Source organism: Protopterus annectens, chromosome 1.part2 (genome assembly GCF_019279795.1).
Source record: "Protopterus annectens isolate FY-2018-M chromosome 1.part2, PAN1.0, whole genome shotgun sequence".
NCBI classification, from domain to species: domain Eukaryota; kingdom Metazoa; phylum Chordata; order Ceratodontiformes; family Protopteridae; genus Protopterus; species Protopterus annectens.
This window is the reverse complement of record NC_056727.1, coordinates 920,312,622-920,330,562: the sequence shown is the minus strand read 5'-3', so window position 1 is coordinate 920,330,562 and position 17,941 is coordinate 920,312,622. Positions and strand designations below refer to the sequence as shown.

The following is a 17,941-nucleotide window of genomic DNA, read 5'->3' as shown; positions in this document are numbered from 1 at the left end:
TTTTAGGCTTTGTCCAGGTTTTGTTGCTGTAATAGGTTGAGAGGTGGTGTTGGTATGTGATTGAGTTGAATATATACTGTCGATAATTCAGTGGGGAGTAGGGTTACCACTTGTTCCTCTTTGCGAGGGGGGGGTCCCACTTTGGACAGTTGTGTCCTGCGACGACACCTAAGACATGGCAAATGTCCTGTGATTTTAAGACAATAATATATTTCTTCATTTCTGTACTAGTTGCATGATACAGGTATTTTGTATCTGGAACACATAACTATTATTTGGGATAGATAACCTATTCAAATGCTATGGCATTAGCTTTTATCTTGGCATACACGTGTAATTCTGTACTTTGCACAGGCCGGGGGTATGTTTTATCCTGCAAATTCTCACATTTCTACAAGGGATGTCCCACCTTGGCCATCTGAACGGGTGGCAACCCTAGTGGGGTGACCTGCATGGTGGACAGCTGTTCCATCCTGCGTAGTATGAATTGCATGTCTGTGTAGATACTGACCAGTACCGTGACTACACATACATGTTTTGTCCAGATGTGTACAGTAATGGACACCGTGGCGTGTAAACAACTCTGAGGTTTCAACAGGTTACTTATCCCACGCGGGATGTACACACATTTTGCCGTAACATTAACGCACGGGCATTTGGATTTACGTACCTGTGATGGGATGTTTACAAATGTGGGATACATATTTGCAATCCGGACACTGCCTAGGACGATACTTCCTACTACATATGGGGAATACCCACTATGTGTAGGTGTACGGATGCGCAAGGTTGGTAGCTGGATTTGGTGGACATTCAGACATGGGTGCGGGTTATGTGCTATACAGGGGTTGTTGCGTATTGCATTTGCATGCATGGGTTCTACTTTTGGATATCCCGGTTCCGCATATTGCATCCTATGTGTATGTGACGGTTACGTTCATGTGTATAGCACATTTTAATATACATATGTTTGTGTGTGTTTGGTATACAATGTGGACTGTCAGGTTTCTTTACGGTTGTTATATAGCCACAACTGCCCAGCTGTGTACTATCACTACCACTGTGGGACTGCTGGTGACCATACCCATGGGGCTAGGCATGTGTATTGGTGGCGCGCTGACATGATGCGCTTCACTTCCACTGGGTATAACTTCTGACAGTGCAGTACATTACGGACACACGATTTTAAATATCATTTGTTCCATGTATGGTAACTCATATTATGTTGCGTGCATTACTGTTTGGTTCTCCATTTTGTGTGGCCGGGAACTGTCTTGCATGCTGTGCATACGTTTCATTATCCACGGACACTGATAGGTGCGATTACTATTGCAGGCAGGCTATAATATTCAGCAATTTAGGTTGCTCATCGCCAGCCGACATTGGCACGCCTCCGGCCGCAGCTTAGTAACGCCCCATGCACTCGCGCATGTGTCCTATGCACGTGGATGTGGTAGCGGCGCACCTTCATTAATATGCATATGGAGCTACTACACCATTTATACGCCGCACGGCCGGTACAGGCCTTACACCGAGCTTCATGAATCCGGGGGAAAATGTGAAACAAGTACTAATGACATTAATTTGGAAGGACGCAGGCATAGTTATTAAGATTTTTTTCATATTAAAAACATCATTTCGATGAGTTAATATAATTCATTATTTTTACCATTGAGTATTTGTATGGTGTGGTAATTCTTAATAATGAATGTGTGCCGAGCCCCTTCAATGTGGAACAATATGGAAGATGGAATTTTTTAAATTAAAATCAGGAGCACTACTCATAAGTTACAGTTAAGAGGTATGGTCCATTGTTACTCTTGGCTTTTTCACTGATTCTTGAGCAAATAAGTTGAGCTGTATAGGGCTTGCAGCAATTCTTAACTGTACTTCACTTTAAAGAACATCCCTCATCCACACTTCTTCATCTGAGTCTGTCCCTATTAACTCAACTGCCCCTGATTTTACCTCATACTTTTGTATGTTTTTGGCTTTGTTCCTGTTTCTTGTGTTAAGAAGTTGAGAGAGAGTAATTTACTTTTTTATAAGAGTTGCACATCTGGAATATGCATAAACAAAATAGTAATAATTGCTGGGGTGTCTGTTGGAGAGACTAATTGCTATTATTTGCTCATTATTCTGGCCTTTGCAAGTTTAATGTAATTTGCATGAAGCAACTTGGAATAGTTTAAGGTGTGGTTACTGTTTGTGTTGAACAAGCTGATGTAGATTATGCTCAAAAATAACTTTATGCAACACACTTCAGCAGAATTGAATGATCATAATTTTAAGAGAACACGTACATGGGAGACTAAACAATTAAGGTCTTATCTCCTCGAACAAGGCAACTATGAGCATTTTTATACTGTAATAGTTTCTGAACAACCGTTTTGTTATCTATCAAACTACAGCTGTTGACTAATTCAAATGAAACACTTCTGTATTGTTTATTTTACTACGAATATGCAGATTCCTTATCTGTGCCTTTCCTTATTAAGCAAAGTTCCAATCTTCACGTTGGTGCTTAGAAAAATACCAAGATAGTAGAAGAAAATTCAAGGTAGGCACCATCTTGAAACAACATGGATTCCACTTCTAAGAAAGAATATTATATAAAACACTAAAAGTTTTCCTTTTTACTCTTCTTCCTTCCCAAGTACATTGCATATCCAACATTTTGTTATGATAGTCAGATGTCTGAAGTGTACATAATAGTGGCTTCAACTGCTGGGTGGGGGTGGGAGTTGTTTGATGAAAGTAACCAACCCTGTTGTAGTTTGCTTAGTTTAAACAGTCACTAATCAGTCTTTGCATGTCTAGTGTGCAGTTGTGTCATGTAAAATGGAATACTTTATTACTGTAAGCATAATTATTATTTTTTTCACCAAAATCCAGTATCTGTTGTGCCCACTGTCAGTAAAATGGCTGTAATTGATTGGTACAGAGGACATCTGTGTATACAGTGATTTAACCAAGTTGTTGATCACGGTGAAGCACAATGTATTGTATGTGCTGAAATACTATAAAACTATTATTGATAAGGTTTATTCTTGTGTGGGGGGGGGTGGTTGCAGTGCATTTAGGAGTAACAAATTGTCTATAATTTCTTTCACCTCCCATCACAAGCTTTAGTGTCATGCAGAATAAATGTCTGTCTTTGGTGGTCTGTCAGAAGCATGTTGTGTATATGAAACTGACTGATCATAGCTCTAGTTGAGTTCTTGGCTGTTTTTTTTTTTTTGTATGAATTCCGCATGCTCTCCCTGTTTCTCTATGGATTTATTCACATGCTCTGCTTTCTTCTGACACACCAAGACATGACATAGTTACTGGTGTTCCTCCAGTTTGCCTAAGGGTGAATGTGCAGTGCGTGTGTGTATGTATGTGTATGTGCACAATCTGTGTGCGTGTGTGCATTTTGTGATAGATTTAGCTTTTGTCAAAGGACATATCAGATGGTGTGTGTGTGTGTGTGTGTGTGTGTGTGTGTGTGTGTGTGTGTGTGTGTTTGTGTGTTTGTGTGTGTGCGTGCGTGCGTGTGTGGAGTTGTGTGAAAGATTAGTGCATCTTGTGATAGACCTTGCTTGTCAGACACAGTGTCAGTGTGTGCATGTGTGCTTGCTTACACAATATCACTTACCTTTGAACTCACAAAAAAAGCCACAAGCACATGCATAAATCTTCCGTGTAGCAATAAAAAAATAAACTGCTTGTAAATCATTATTTTTCAAAAATAAGGCATAAAATGCATCGCAGAACAGTCAAACCCTCATAGCTTCTTGGGGTAGCCTAGTGACCACTGCACCCCATGCTGTATAAGTGGATTTTGACACAGGCTTAATAGTGGTCTGTGCATTGAAACACACCTTGTCTAAAACTGGCCCTGCTTAGAGGCGTGAAGAGAAGGTTGTTGTAGCTTGCATATGCGGTTTGGGTTGTCTGCTCATTGTTTCTTTAATGTTTCCCTATAGACCTCAGAGATATATAGAGAAGGTCATTATAGTTTGTCTAGGGTAGTGTACTGTTTAGGAGCAATACATTTGGAATACATTACTGTAATTATTATTTTATTTTCATTTTCCTCATGCTCAAACATTAGACACATATATGAATGGCTATCTTTTTTGGGGGGCAAGGGTTAGGAGGCATACTGTTTACATCAACAAGTTAAAATGTTATTGTGTCTTGATTGTTCTTTCAGTTTCATTCCAGTCTGATGTCAGTGTGGTACACAGAAAAGGGTAGCCTTTTAGGAGAAGGGGTGAGGAGATATGCTGTAAATATGTTCCAGAGATACAGCCATCATTGAATCGAAAGATTGAAAAAAAGGCTCCAAAATGGACCTCAGAGCATCCATAACTCCATGGCTTTTAGGAAGCCTAGCATCTCTCCCGACATTTCCTTCATAGTCATTGCAGTTCAGTTTTGCCCATTTAGAGTGTGTTGAAAGGGTGCAGGAAAAAGCCAAAGAGTAAGACAGACTTAAAAAAATAAATACATAAAAATAAAAAAATTATAAAAAGTAATGTACATAGTGTGGGAAGGCCAGGATGGGGGAAGGTGGAGTAAACCAGGAGATGTGCTTTGGGGAGGCTCTATGCAGCACGGGGGTTGCCATGGAACCCATCACTTGGAGCACAGGTTCATTTTAGGCTGTCTGTGCCTACCATTATTTTAGTTGGAGTTGACTGATATGATAATGCTCATCATTAATAACTGCAAGTTTAATAATAACTGTGATGCAATGTCTCTTTCAGCTGTGTTTTTTAACCCTCTCCCAGGATAAGGTACAGGCCCATGTGAAAATCTGAAGCTGTTGAATTTCAAGACTACCTGTCACTACTGTAGTACTACCTCTGTTAGCTTCCTCTCATATATTTTGCCCTTGGTTTCACCGTAAACATTTAACCTGAAAGACCATGGCATGTATTGTAAAGCACTGGTTTCCCCCTTTTTTGTGTGGAAATAGCTGTAAAGGTTTAGACTGTCCCCCAGGGATTCCTTTTTTCCCAGCTGTAATGTTGGATAAACCCCTGTTCTATAGCTTTGCCCCGCCAGACAGATAGAGGTTCCAGTTTTGGCCTCTTTCCTCAGCAGTGTCACATGCCCAGTGTATTAACCATTTCTTATGTCTTCAGGCAAAGTACTGAGTAGTTCCTTCCTTATGCTGACATCTCCCAACATTTCAAAGGTAATAGCTTAGAAATTCACCCATTATTAAAGCAATTGCTTATTTCTGCAATGAACATATTGACATTATCTTCTGGTTTTCTTCTGTATTCTCTGTTAAACTTTTTTTTATAAACTTCAAGAGTAAATTTAAAACTTTCAAACAAAACTGTTTTGGCTTTATCATAATTACAACAATCTTTATCGGTCAGCATACATTAATGCATGCATTGCCATACCCTTAAACAGAGGAGTTGAAAATCTCACATATTGCCCAAGTCAGTTTGGTGTTACATTATACATATTCAGATTCCTGAATAAAACTGTCAAATGAATCCTTATCTTTATGTTGAGAAAACAGTTTAATGCTTACCATACTATTCAGGGATGTGTTTTCACCCTCATTACTCATATGCCCTTGTTAGGGTGTAATTAATTCTCTGTTGTTGACAATGCTTCTTGTTCTCTTGTTCTTCATGCTGATGCTAGCATAGCAGTATTTTGAAAGGTAACAGATACCCTTAAGCTAATAAATAAATATCCAACCACAAGCATTTATAGCTGAATAATAAAACTCTTTACTTGAAAAAATTAGATAAAAAATAAGCAGTGCACTTTGTATAAATTTGCAAAAAAAAAGTTAGCATATAGAATACTCTGTGTAACAGCTTATTTAGACCTGTCTCCACAGTTTGCTGAAGATTTACTTTTTTTGTCTGTTTATTTCTGATTTGAAACTCCAAGTAGTAATTGTAATCATTTGCAGTTATTGAGCTCCTGCATCAACTCTGTCCAGGAAAGTAGTCCATCTGCACAGTTCAGATTTAAGTATGTAGCTCAGTGGGTAATAGTGTTTCCTGTCTGGTTAAAAGAGTTCACATGAAAAAAAATCTTGTTTTTTTTTTCTACAGCACAAATTACGCTTATCCTGTCAACACAGCCTTTCTGTAAGGGGTGGGGGTGGGGTTCAAATAAAGTAATGCTTTGTGAGTTGAATGCTCTGCAACTGTGTGCTCTTCTGAGAAGCAGATTTAGTTTCAGTTTCTAAAAGTTCTGTTGCATTTCCCCTGAATAAATACAGTCAGACAGTATTCTTCGCATTTTTACATTCTGTAATGGTGTGTATTCTGAATGCTGCAAAGTGTATAGCAACCCATTATTATGAAAAAACATAATTACTTTTGCTTTTGTTTAGTACAACTTCTCTGTACAATGTTAGAATAAGCCAGCACACCTTTTTTGTCCCTGATACCTTCCATCTGTCAGCCTTCTTGAGACTCTTTTGGCCCAGTTGTCCCCCTCCAGTTGTCCCCCTCACAGTAAGAGCTGTTTTCAGCCTTGTCATATCCAATGGAGCAGGAACTGATTGCAGAGACCGTCATACAGGCATTCATCAGGACTTTTTGCTTTAAGACAATAAACTCGCCCTCTGATGCCTATTGTTGTAAGCTTTGTCACTGTAGGGGACCACTCTGCCCTCCTCTAAAGTATGGAATGATGCAGAGGGCTACCATCGCTAGGTTTATAAAGTTACACCCATATCCCTAGTTCTGGCTATATTTGGTGCCTTTTGAGCTTGCTGTTCTAAAGTGGCAATTGTCTGACTAAAGCCAGCTGGGAGACAAGACAGTAGCAGTCTAATGATATAAGGATGGATGGATCACCCTTCTTGATGAGGGTATGGTTGCAGAGATGATGAAGATTTTCAAAAATGTATGGTCTTGATGTTGAACAGTTCTTGTTAATGAGAAAAGTTGGTTCATGGGTGTTACCAAGTTTGTCTGTAAAATGGGAATTGTTAGATGAGGTGGATCCTAGGCAGTCTTTGCCAGTATTTTAAGTTTCTGAGACTTTTTCACAGAGTGGTTTGCATTATCTTGAAAATGAATGAATGATGGCAAGTGTCTCTGTGAATTGTGCAGCTTTTTGTTTACTAATCATTTTGTGTTGCAGGTTTTACTTTGTATATGACTCTGGGAACCGCCAAGAATTATTAATGGTTTACCATGAAGAGGCTTGCTGTTCTCTTAGTATACCTAATCTAGCGATGTCTATGAAAAGGTTTGTAATTAATCAAAATCAACTGAGCTTTTTATATATGGGTATTTGAACATGTTTCTGACAATTTCATTATACAGTCAAACAGATGAAAAATTGTGATTTATTTCTTCATGTTTGTCACAAAATGAAAATCACCCTTGCATTTCCACTTGAAGCTGATTTGCTGGTGAATTGTCTGCATCTTGTCACTTTTCATAGAATGAAAGCCACACTTAGCTTAAAGAACAAGTATGAAGGTAATCCTTACATCTATTACATCCATTTAACCAGGGATTGGCTGATAATTTTTTTAACTAAGATTGGTGACTTTATTTGGTGGACTGTGATTGAATTCTTTGTCTTTTCTGTTCTGGTTTGTCTTTTTTTATCAAAAGATTCCAGGCTTAGGTTCAGGTGCTCTATGTTGATAGACTTTCATATCATGTATCATGCTATAAAACTTCTCCTAGTTCTTGTGTCTGCCAGTTCTGTGGTGCCACTCTCACAGTTTGAATTTTAATCCTGACTTCTGTCAGTCAGACATCACAGTGTTTGATTCCTAAAGTGGTTTTGCCTTCTGATTGTTTATGTGGTTGCAAATAATGGACCAAGTCCCACACCAGCCTTGTTTCCATTGACAGAGTGACATGCATCAGTACTGTAAGTGATCGCAGTTCAGTGCAGCTACTCATGAGTGTTAGAAGAAGAATCTGTTGCCCTACTTCACTAATAGGATGGTGGGGATGGTTGAAAGTTTTATAAGTGTGGATCAGTGGGAAGGACACTACTGTCAGCATAAAGCACTTTTTTACCAGGATGCTGCTTGTCACGGCAGAAGTCTTGTAAGAGACGAATCATCATGTGATGTTCATCATTCTCACTGCTGCAGTAGACTTTTGTCTATATGGGCTGTATCCTGCTTATGATACAGCAAGTAGCCAACGTCACAGAGCTCTGGCTCCCTCCAACACTTTCAGTGTGACTGATCTCTGGTCACAAGAGGAGAATCAGCTGTCAAAGTGAAGGAAATTTCAGGACTGCCTTCCCCATTGAAAGGGAAAGAGTTTACTTATCCTTAACCTATAAAGATAAAGCAGTAGTCAGAGTGAAGGCATGGGTTGGAGCCAGAGCATTGTATATATAGCCTGTTATGTCCTAGGCAGGATACAATCCATACAGCCAAAAGGCTAATACAACAGTGAAGAGTTTGAACATTTACTGTCATGTTGTTGTTGTTTGTCTTTCGGCTTTTCCCTGTTAGGTGTCGCCACAGCGGAACTCCGGTCCGCTAATGATTGGCAGTTAGTTTTTTATGGTGTCGAGTTGCCAGCCCGACGACCAACCTTCAACGAAGGCACGCCCATTCAACGCATGTCTTTTGAATGCCCACTCGACCGCGGCGAGGACATGCAGACTCCACACAGAAGGCACTCCCAAGCCAAGAATCGAACGGGAGAACCTCTTGCTAGGAGGCAACAACACTACTGCTGCACCACTGCGGAATGGTAAGTGCAATTTATACAACTGCACTTTCCTCTGCTTTGACAACTGGCTGCAGGTGGTTCCTTTGAGGGACTTCTTGGTATCATCTCAATAGTAGACACTCATGCAGTTGCCATCCCTGAGGTTAACATCAGACTAGAAAATGTCCATTCTGATCCCATCGAGAATGATTGCTTTGAGACATACAGACCTTACCCAAAGCTCAGCATTGTGCACTGTCAGTCCTTCCTGCTGAAAGGGTCAGGAGGTCATGAATGTGGCAGGTGCAGATGTAGTGGATAGTCCAGGTGCTTGATGGCTGCTGTAGTCTTCTTCATGTTCTTCACATGGTTGGTAACCCAAAGGACTGTGAGTTGTCAGTGGCTGCAGAACCAGCAAGCTCTTAGAGGTGTGCCTTTGGTGTCTAATACTTGTATTGTAGTTCTGGAGTGATGAACAGTTTTAAATGGATTTCCCATTCACACAGATGAATCAGATGAATGCATCACAGGTTCCGATGTTGAATGCTTCATTGATGGACTGGTGAGCTCATCTTGGCTTTTACATGGTTCAGCAGAAGTAGTGCATCTTGCAGAGACTCTCCACATCAGGTAGATATAGGTTCTGACAGTCCTCCTTGCCTTAAAGGACTTGGTGGGAAAGCTGATTTCAAGGCTGCCCCGATTAAATCTAGCAACCAGTCTGTTATGTGGTACCCAGGTAAGCAAAGACACTTGTATTATTGCACAGTGTAAAGAAATGCAGTGCACAGCTGGCAGTAGGGCATAGACAGAGGCATCACTCTGTCAGCAGTTCTTATTTCAGATTAAGTGAATCTGCTGGTAGACTTGCTGAGCCATTTCTCCTGTCCTGATAGTTCTCTGTCAGAAATGGTAGTCTTGGTACTTTAAAAACGAAATTACAATTTAGACAAAAACAGTGAATTCCAAATCTTGTTGAAGTTTTACAGCATCTTTTTGCAAAAAGACTTTGACCCTATCTCTCCGATATGAAGTACTATGTTTACATACTCCTTCTAGTTATATATACTGATCCAGAGATCACTATACTTTTGAAAAGGGAAGTGCTCCACGATATCTCAGCCCTGAACTTTCCTACTCATTCCCACTTTCAGTTCCACTATTACAAAGGTCTCATTTACAGTCCTGAAAATATCAGCATTCACCCAGCCTTGTCCTGGTGCTGTGACTGGTTCAGATCTTTTGTAAGTGAAGCACTGTTGAGTTTGTCACATTTGCAACTTAGAAAAATGCAGTTCTCTACTTTTTCAACTCTCTACAGCAGGCCAGGGAGAGTTTGTGGCTGATTCACTTCTTCTCGTGGGAGGCAAGATTCATTTTCCTGCACTGCACGTCTTGCTGATTTTGCACCTCATCTCAAAATTCAGAGAGAGAAAAAAAAGTAATCCTGTTTGCCCCTTATTTTTATCTGAGAAATGTGTCGATTCAGACTTATAGGTTCCCAAAGATACAGAAAGGAATTTTGTTTATAGTTAAAAAGATCTCCCATGGCTGAAAGTGACAGCTAGCTCTGCCTCAGTCCTTGATTTCTTCTCTAGACCTCTGACCACCCCCCCCCCCCCCCCAGGCCTTGTAGCTTTGTTGCCAGAAGGGATTGAGGCTACCAGGAAGCCTTCACCTTGCAGGCAGTCTGAAAAGTGGGAAAGATTCACCATTTGAGCAGAGTGGTACTCAATACCTCCTTAGTCTGTCAGTTTCCACATTATACTGAACTATCCTTGATAGCTTTATGATTGGGCCTCAGATTTTCCATGGTCAGAGGTTGCATACCAGCTGTTCCTGTCCATCATGACCTTGTGTAGAGCAACATTATGCCCAGCTCTGTCTGGTCATTTAGGTTATTCAAAAAGTGCTGCATCTGTATGCGCTTCTTTCCCCTGTGGGACTTGGATTTCAGGATTGACAGGTTTATCCATTCCCCTATCCCTTTGTAACCTGTTTGTTCGGTGACCTTGAAGTTTGTTTCTTGGACAATATTTTTTTCTGGTGGCTATCACCTTTTCTTGCAGGAAGTTGGAGTTGCATTCCCTGCTATGTACAGAACCTTATCTAGTCTTTCCTAAGGATAGTGTTTCTATTATGATCAGCCTACATTTCCTCTCATAAGTACTGTCAGAATTGTCTTTGAATCAGTAAATTCATCTCCCTTTTTTCTTTGGTACTGCCAGAGGAGAGTTTTGCAGCTCTTCCGCAAAAAGTAATGGAACCTTCAGACATAACTTCCAATAACCTAGAGGAAGACATAAGACAACTGCGTACTGACCTATTTAAAATAAACAAAACACTGGTTGAGTATATCAGTACAAACAAGAAAAGGCTGGGACAAATGGAAACAGCTTTAAACAGATATTCAGATGAGATGATAAAGCTGCAAAAATCAGAGGTTGAAATGAAGAAAAGGCTGGCTGAATATGAGACTGCTTAGGAAGAGATGTTTTAAAAAATAATAGAATTAAAGGACAGAGCACATAGGGAAAACCTGAGATTTTCAGCTATACCTGAAAAGCTGGAAGGAACAGACTGCATTAATTTTATGAAAACACAAATATGTAACTGGACTGGCATTCTGTAGCTGGAACTGTTAGATGAACAGGCACATCATGTGTATGCTCCAAACCTAGCCATAAGAAAGCAACCTAGACCTATAATAGTAAGGAGGCAATCCTGCCAACAGAAGGACTTGATTCTAACAAAACTGTGGAAGGACAAAATATTAAAAGTGGGAGAGGGCAGAATGTTTGTGGAGAATGATTACTCATTGTACACCAGGCAAATAGAAGTAAATTCATTCCACTATTCAGAAAATATCAGGATGCAGGTGTGAGATTCAAACTGCTGTATCCGGATGTCTTCAAGGTATTCTTCCTTGGAGGGACAAAATCATATTTTGATGAAATGCATGCTAAAGAGGAAATACAAAAGTTTGTCCAACAAAAATTGAACTGTGCAACAGAAGGAGATTTTGCATTTTGTTCTTCTGGTAATAAAGACCACAGAGTGACTGTACCTGTGATACCTTTTCCAGTATTTCAACAGAAAATGTTAGAGTGAAGAAAAGGGAGCATGAGAGTTAACTAGAAGAATTGAGAGTATGTTGGAAATGAAGCAGAAACAAGATTTGGGTGATGGAAAAGAACAATAATAAAATCAGTAACTTGTGGGATTACAGTGCAGTAATTATATTTGTGACATATGGCAGGACACGGAAATCTGGAAATGTTGGACTTTGTAAAATTTGTTTGATGTGTGGGGGACTCTAAAATATATGCCCTACTTCATGTCATTAATGTTCAGAAAAATGCTTTGGCGAGAGGAAGAGAAGGGAGAATGCTAATTGTAAGTAGAAAACACTTTCTTTTCTTAATAGTACTGTATTTCTGCTGCATGGTTTTCTTTGTATTATATTTTTAAGTGTAATGGGGATTATAAACAAGTTTTGTTTTTCTTTTTCTCCCTTCTCTTTTTCTTCTTGTACAGTTTTGAGAAATATAGGCAATGCAATGATTTAAAAAAAATAAAACAGAACAAAGGGAACCTGGTTAAAAAGGCATCACAAAGTTCAAATTAATGTGCTTTTTTCATTCTTGCATGGGGAAATGACTGATTAGGAACCTTTGTTTTAAGAGAGGGAGCAAGTAAATGAAAAAGAATATTGAATAATATGAGTCTTTTTTTTCTAGCAGTTGCATGTAAGTATACTAAATAGCATTTCTGCAGCTGGTCTTCATGTCTCCATGGAGACAGTCTAACTGGAGAGGGTTTGGTGGAAGGGGATTGGCTGAGAGAAAAGAAAACAAAAGCAGAGAAATTGGCTAGGACATACTATTCTTTGAAAACAATCAGGGGATTCCCAGATGTGACAGCCTTAAAAATAATGCAAAACCAATTAGACCTGAAGTAAAGTTATCTCAGTTTTAAATGCATGGGGACTTTAATATTAACAGGTGCTTTTTTTCTTTTTCACCATTCTCTCTTTTTCTTTGTTCAGTTTTATGAAATATAGGCATTGCAAAGAAAAAAAAAGAAGGAGGAGGAGATGGGGGAGGTCTGGTTAAGAAAGTGTGACAAAATTAAAGTCAGTGTGCTTTTTCCCATGCTTGTGACTGGGTTAAAACCCTAGGTGTTATCCAGTAACAAGTTTATTACAAAGCATGTAAATGAAAAACAGTATTGAGTATTGTAAGGCATTTTTCTGATAAACAAGGTACCCTTAGCAGTTTTGTGTCTTGTTTGCATGTCACTAGAACACAGTTTGATAAAGAGAAATGGCTTGGAGAAAGTGATTACTGAAAGCATTCAAGTGTTTTCTCAACTGGGAAAGCTATAAAGACATACAAAATCATATAGCACTTAACTAGTAGCACATGCTGTACCATGCGTCTTAGCATGACTAACCCTTCTTTTTGGTTAATTTTAGTCTGTCTGTGTAGCTATCAACTTAGAATTTATGTTCTTATTAGGAAGCAAAATCTTCAATATTTGAAGATGTACATAGTTTTGTGTGTTATTATTAAGTTAATAGGCTTTGGGAGGGTTTGTTTATTCTGTTTCAGGGCTTTCAAAAAAAAAACTTATGTAAGATTTGGCATAGGCACAAGTGAATATTATTAAGAAACAACTGTATAAAATATCAACCTGCCAAACATTCTATACATGTAACATAAAATCTGGAACTAGACATTTAACAAAAAAGCAGCAGTACATAAAAGGTGGTGATAACTATATAAGAAAATGATACTTTCTGTAATGTCTTTCAGTCTGAATGGTTTTACAGATAAACATAAAAAAGAAAGAGTAGTGAATTATATTAAAAAATGAAGAGTGAAAATAGCTATGCTACAGGAGGCACACCTGGAAAGAGCTGAACGTGTGAATTTATGTTTATGTCTATAATGGCAAAAGTGATACCACAATTGATAGATATGGATCAGTGTGGTTTTGTGGAAGGGGGCAAACATTTGACAATATTAACCGAACAACGATGATCCAGAGGGAAGCAGAATGTGAGAAAATACCACTTTTATTGGTGGGTCTTAATGCAGAGAAAGCATTTGACAGAGCAGACTGGGACTTCATGATCAGGGCAATGGAAGAATTTGCTTTCTGTGATACAATTATAAGGTTGATTAGAAAAATATGTGAGGGATCTGAACTGCAAATTAAGGTAGGTGGGGTCCTCTCATATCATTTCTGCTTGAGTAGAAGAACCAGGCAGGGTTGTCCCCTTTCCTCTTTGTTGTTTGCATTATATTTAGAACCACTGGCAAAGAAAATAAGGGATTCTGAAATTCAAGGATATAATTTGAAATGCTGGCTCTATTTGAGATATTATTTTATACATGACAAAAACCAGAAAGGGACATTACAGTGCTGTTGAACATTTTAAGACAGTTTTAGATCTTCCCAGGATACAAAATGAATGAAGCTAAAACAAAGGCAACAGTAGTAAATTATGTACCCACACACAAATTAGTCCGATATCCATATTTATGGGAATATGATAAATGAAGTATTTAGGAGCATGGATTAGAAACGACTCTGCTGTGGCAGCTAAGGATATGTGGGTAGAGACTAAACAGAAGATAATACAAACATTGAGAAACTGGAAGCTTTGTTATATGGATATGGAAATTAAGATACAAGCAATTAAAATGTTTTTAGTCCCTTTAGTCTTATACACAGGTCAGGCATATTTTTATGAACCAGAGGAGAAGATGTGGATAGCAATTATAAAAGAGTTGAAGGATTTTATCCGGGAAGGGAAGACAGCAAGGGTCAAGTGGGATAAGCTGATTCCTCCAATAGAATAAGGTGGACTAGGATTACCCAATTTTAGGGGGTATTTTAGAGCAACACACTTAAGGCTCCTCCTGTACATAGCACAAGCAGAAAACTGGAATTCAAAGTGGAAGGGAATGATGCTGATACAGGGAGGAAGCTCAAGAAATAAGGAGAGATTGGGATTTTGGATGCAGACTCTTAAGGAGAACAAAAAAATCATGCAGAGTATTATATTCATAAAATAGCAGGGAGTATTCTAAGAACCAAATTAGTACGAGAATAGAGAAAAGAGATTTTGCCGATAGGGTTGACTGTGGACAGGAATACAAATAATAGGCAAGAGGGTGCTGGAATTTATTGGAGAAAACTGACAAAGGAACCAAGGTATTGGGAGCAAATAACTAGAAAGGGAAAGGTAATAAAATGGGAAGAGGCCAAGAATTTATTTGGACTGCGGGTTAGAGATTAACTTCCCTATCAAGGACTAATAGCAGAGTATAAGCAAAGAGAAAGAAATAGGGGACCCCCCTCCTGAATGAAAGACCAGCACTGAGAGAGTTTTTAATAGAATCTAGAACAAAAGCTGCCATTAAAAAGATGAATAATTAGTAAAACATATAAAATACTGCATGATAATTATAAGAATCAATCAGGAGCTGAGAAAGGATTGGGAAGAGATATTGGATAAGCAATTCACAAAGAGACAATGGGTGGATATATGTATATCTCCCAAATATGCAACAGAGTCTAGAAGATTTAGGATCTTTGCCTGGAAGTGTTTTTTTCTCGGGTGGATAGCAAGTGTTGGAGGTGTGACCGGCAAGAAAGAGGTGGCTGGGAACATATTTTTTGGGAGTGTAATGAGCTGGCAGACTTTAGGGATTTCCTGCAGACTGCTCTGTCAGAAATGCTGGATGAGCAGATTAGATTGACTTGGGAGATGATTTTATTTGAGTAATGATACAGAATCGGAATTGCCTAGACATAGCAAAGCCTTGCTGAGTCTAATTATGGTGGCTAACAAAAAAGCAATTACTAGAAAATGGAAATCAAAGTCTTGGCCAACTTTACTAGAAATAGTGAATATAGTAACAGAGATAAAACAACTGGAATTAGGTTCTTTAGAAAAGGAAGGGAGCAAACTACATAGGAAAAAATGGGAATTTTGGGAACAATATATGCAGAGCAGTAACAAGGTTTAAGAGGCAGGATTTGAATGAGCCATATAATGCTTAACTGACAGTGACTAGATAGATTATAAGTGATGTGTAATGTTTACAATTACAGTTGTTTCAGTGGTGTCTGTGATGTATACTGTTTGCAAGTAAAGTGGCGTCATGTTGTTTGTTTTTTATTTGTATAAATGTAAGATTGCCTGTGTCATGTGCGAACATTTAATAAAGATGTATGTTGGGGAAAAAAAAAACAGATGTTCATACCCTAAACATGTACTGCCACTTCATTTTCCTCCAGAAGTTAGTACATCTTTTCAAAGGCAAAGTATTGTTTTTTGTGCCCTTTGATCAAGGGAGGAAGTGTATGGCAGTTGCTAGGCAAAATCTTACTACGTGGATTATCAACTGTATTATGTTCTGCCATTAGGCGTTCATTACTTAGAGAATTCTGTGGCCAGATGTCACTGCAGTAGAGGTGTACCTATTTCTCATGCTTGTATGAAAACTTACTCCATTGTAGATATTAGTACATTGACTCTGCATATATTGTCTTAGGTTGACATCTTTCAGAAGTGGGACTTACTTCCCACGAAAGCACTTACCGAATAAAGAGTTGGTTATATTTTATTCTAAGTGACTTTTAGTCTTCCTTGCCTGTTGGTTGGATCTGTGGATGCAGTTGTGGTATTTAATTCTTTTAAATTTTATTTTCTTGGATCCATTTGTTCAAACTGTGACCTTATTGGTGTTTTTTTGGAGAATATATAGGAAGTGTGAGGTTACAATATTCCACCTATTCTGTGGTTCTGTGGTCTCAGAGTTAGAATGTATAAGTAGCAGGGGTATAGGGATTCCCAGCCCAATGTCAAGGGAGTGTAGAAGGCACATTTTAAAGTGTAAGTGTTCATTTGAGAATTTCTATTTTATTTGAATCACAGTTTCTTGTGTAAAGTGTTGGGACTCACGAGACTATACCTCACACTGTTGATGGGAAAATGTTCTTATCAGTTGATTTACAGGGGAACTTACATGGTTGGTCCAGTATACCACTGTCCTCCTTGCTTAGATAGCCCATGCATTGATCCATGGCTGTTAAGTTCTATGTGAGCTGAGTAAATATACTTTTAAACAGCTGCTTTCTATTTTTTTCAGTTTTCTTTAACTTTGCCTGTTCATTAAGTTAGTTGAGATGAACTTGTGAACTTAGGGATCTGATGTGTCTGTTCAGTCTTTATCAAAACTGTGGGTCTCAGTTCCAAGCTCAGAACAAACTCGGCCGCCAGCATGCTTAGGATTCCAACCTAGAGCTCCTCTCACCCTGCCGATACTGCCTAGTTCCTCTCAGACACCTCAGATCTCGTTTGCTGTGCACAGGGAAGCATTGTGGTCCAGTTAGAGCTCCTCCCAGATGTTGCTAACATTTGTTTTAGTCAGCTGTAAGTGGTCTTTTGACCTTTTTTCTCTATTCTCCTACCCTTCTCTTTATTTCTGCCAATTTTGTAAAAAAAATAAAAAATAAAGTTAGTTGTTTTTTGTAGTTTAGTGTAGTTTTTTTTTTTTTTGCTGATGGTCTTCCTACCTTTCTCTGCTATTATGTTTGGGTCCTCCCCATCTTCAGGTGGCTTGTTCTGTTAGGCCCTTGCAGATAGAAGACATAAGCTTGATTTCAGGGTCTTATCTCCCACCCCTTCTCCCACCATTGCTGCTGTCTCAGGGGCTCAAAACCCCGCCAAAAAGTCTAAGGAGGCCAGGGACCATAAGAAACGGTCCCCTGACCCCTCTGTGTCTGGGGAGTCGGATCCTTCAAAGAAGGCCCCAAGACCTTTGAAGCAGAGTTCCCAAGCTTAGATAATGGTCTCCGCCCCATGCCCCAGCTACCTCTTTGGGGCCAGAGGTTGTGGCACAGAGCATGTCTCCAAGGGTTGCTTCCCCCAGGCATCATTCCAGACCCTCCTCTGTGTCCTCGTCCATCAGGTCTTTTCAGAGCCTGTCGGAGAACGACGTGGACAGATTGATGAGGAAGTTTCTCCGTACGCAGATCCAGATGGGGGTCCTCTCACATCCATCCCCTAGGAGATCTGCGAGCAGAGCTTCTCCCTGTAGGACTCTTTCTCCTTGTTCGATCAGGCCTACCTTTTCTGAGCTCCTGGATCTGTCGGTCCCCGGGGCCTGTCTGCCAGGACCTGTAGTTCTTACTTCTTTGAGCCCAACTGCTTCCTTGACTCGCTTGGTTCCGACCATGTCAGGGTCGAG

The 17,941-nt window shown here is 39.4% G+C and overlaps 1 protein-coding gene across 1 annotated transcript in view; it reads left to right on the top strand.

Annotated features, from left to right (window-relative positions):
- Positions 1 to 7,125: 7,125 nt before the first annotated feature.
- LOC122791746 (nuclear RNA export factor 1-like) overlaps positions 7,126 to 17,941 on the top strand; it is a 603,159-nt gene continuing 592,343 nt past the window's right edge. Inside the window, exon 1 of the mRNA XM_044059662.1 lies at positions 7,126 to 7,230. Coding sequence (XP_043915597.1) covers positions 7,166 to 7,230 — 65 coding nt within the window. The 5' untranslated portion in view covers positions 7,126 to 7,165. The remainder of the gene's footprint in view (positions 7,231 to 17,941) is intronic.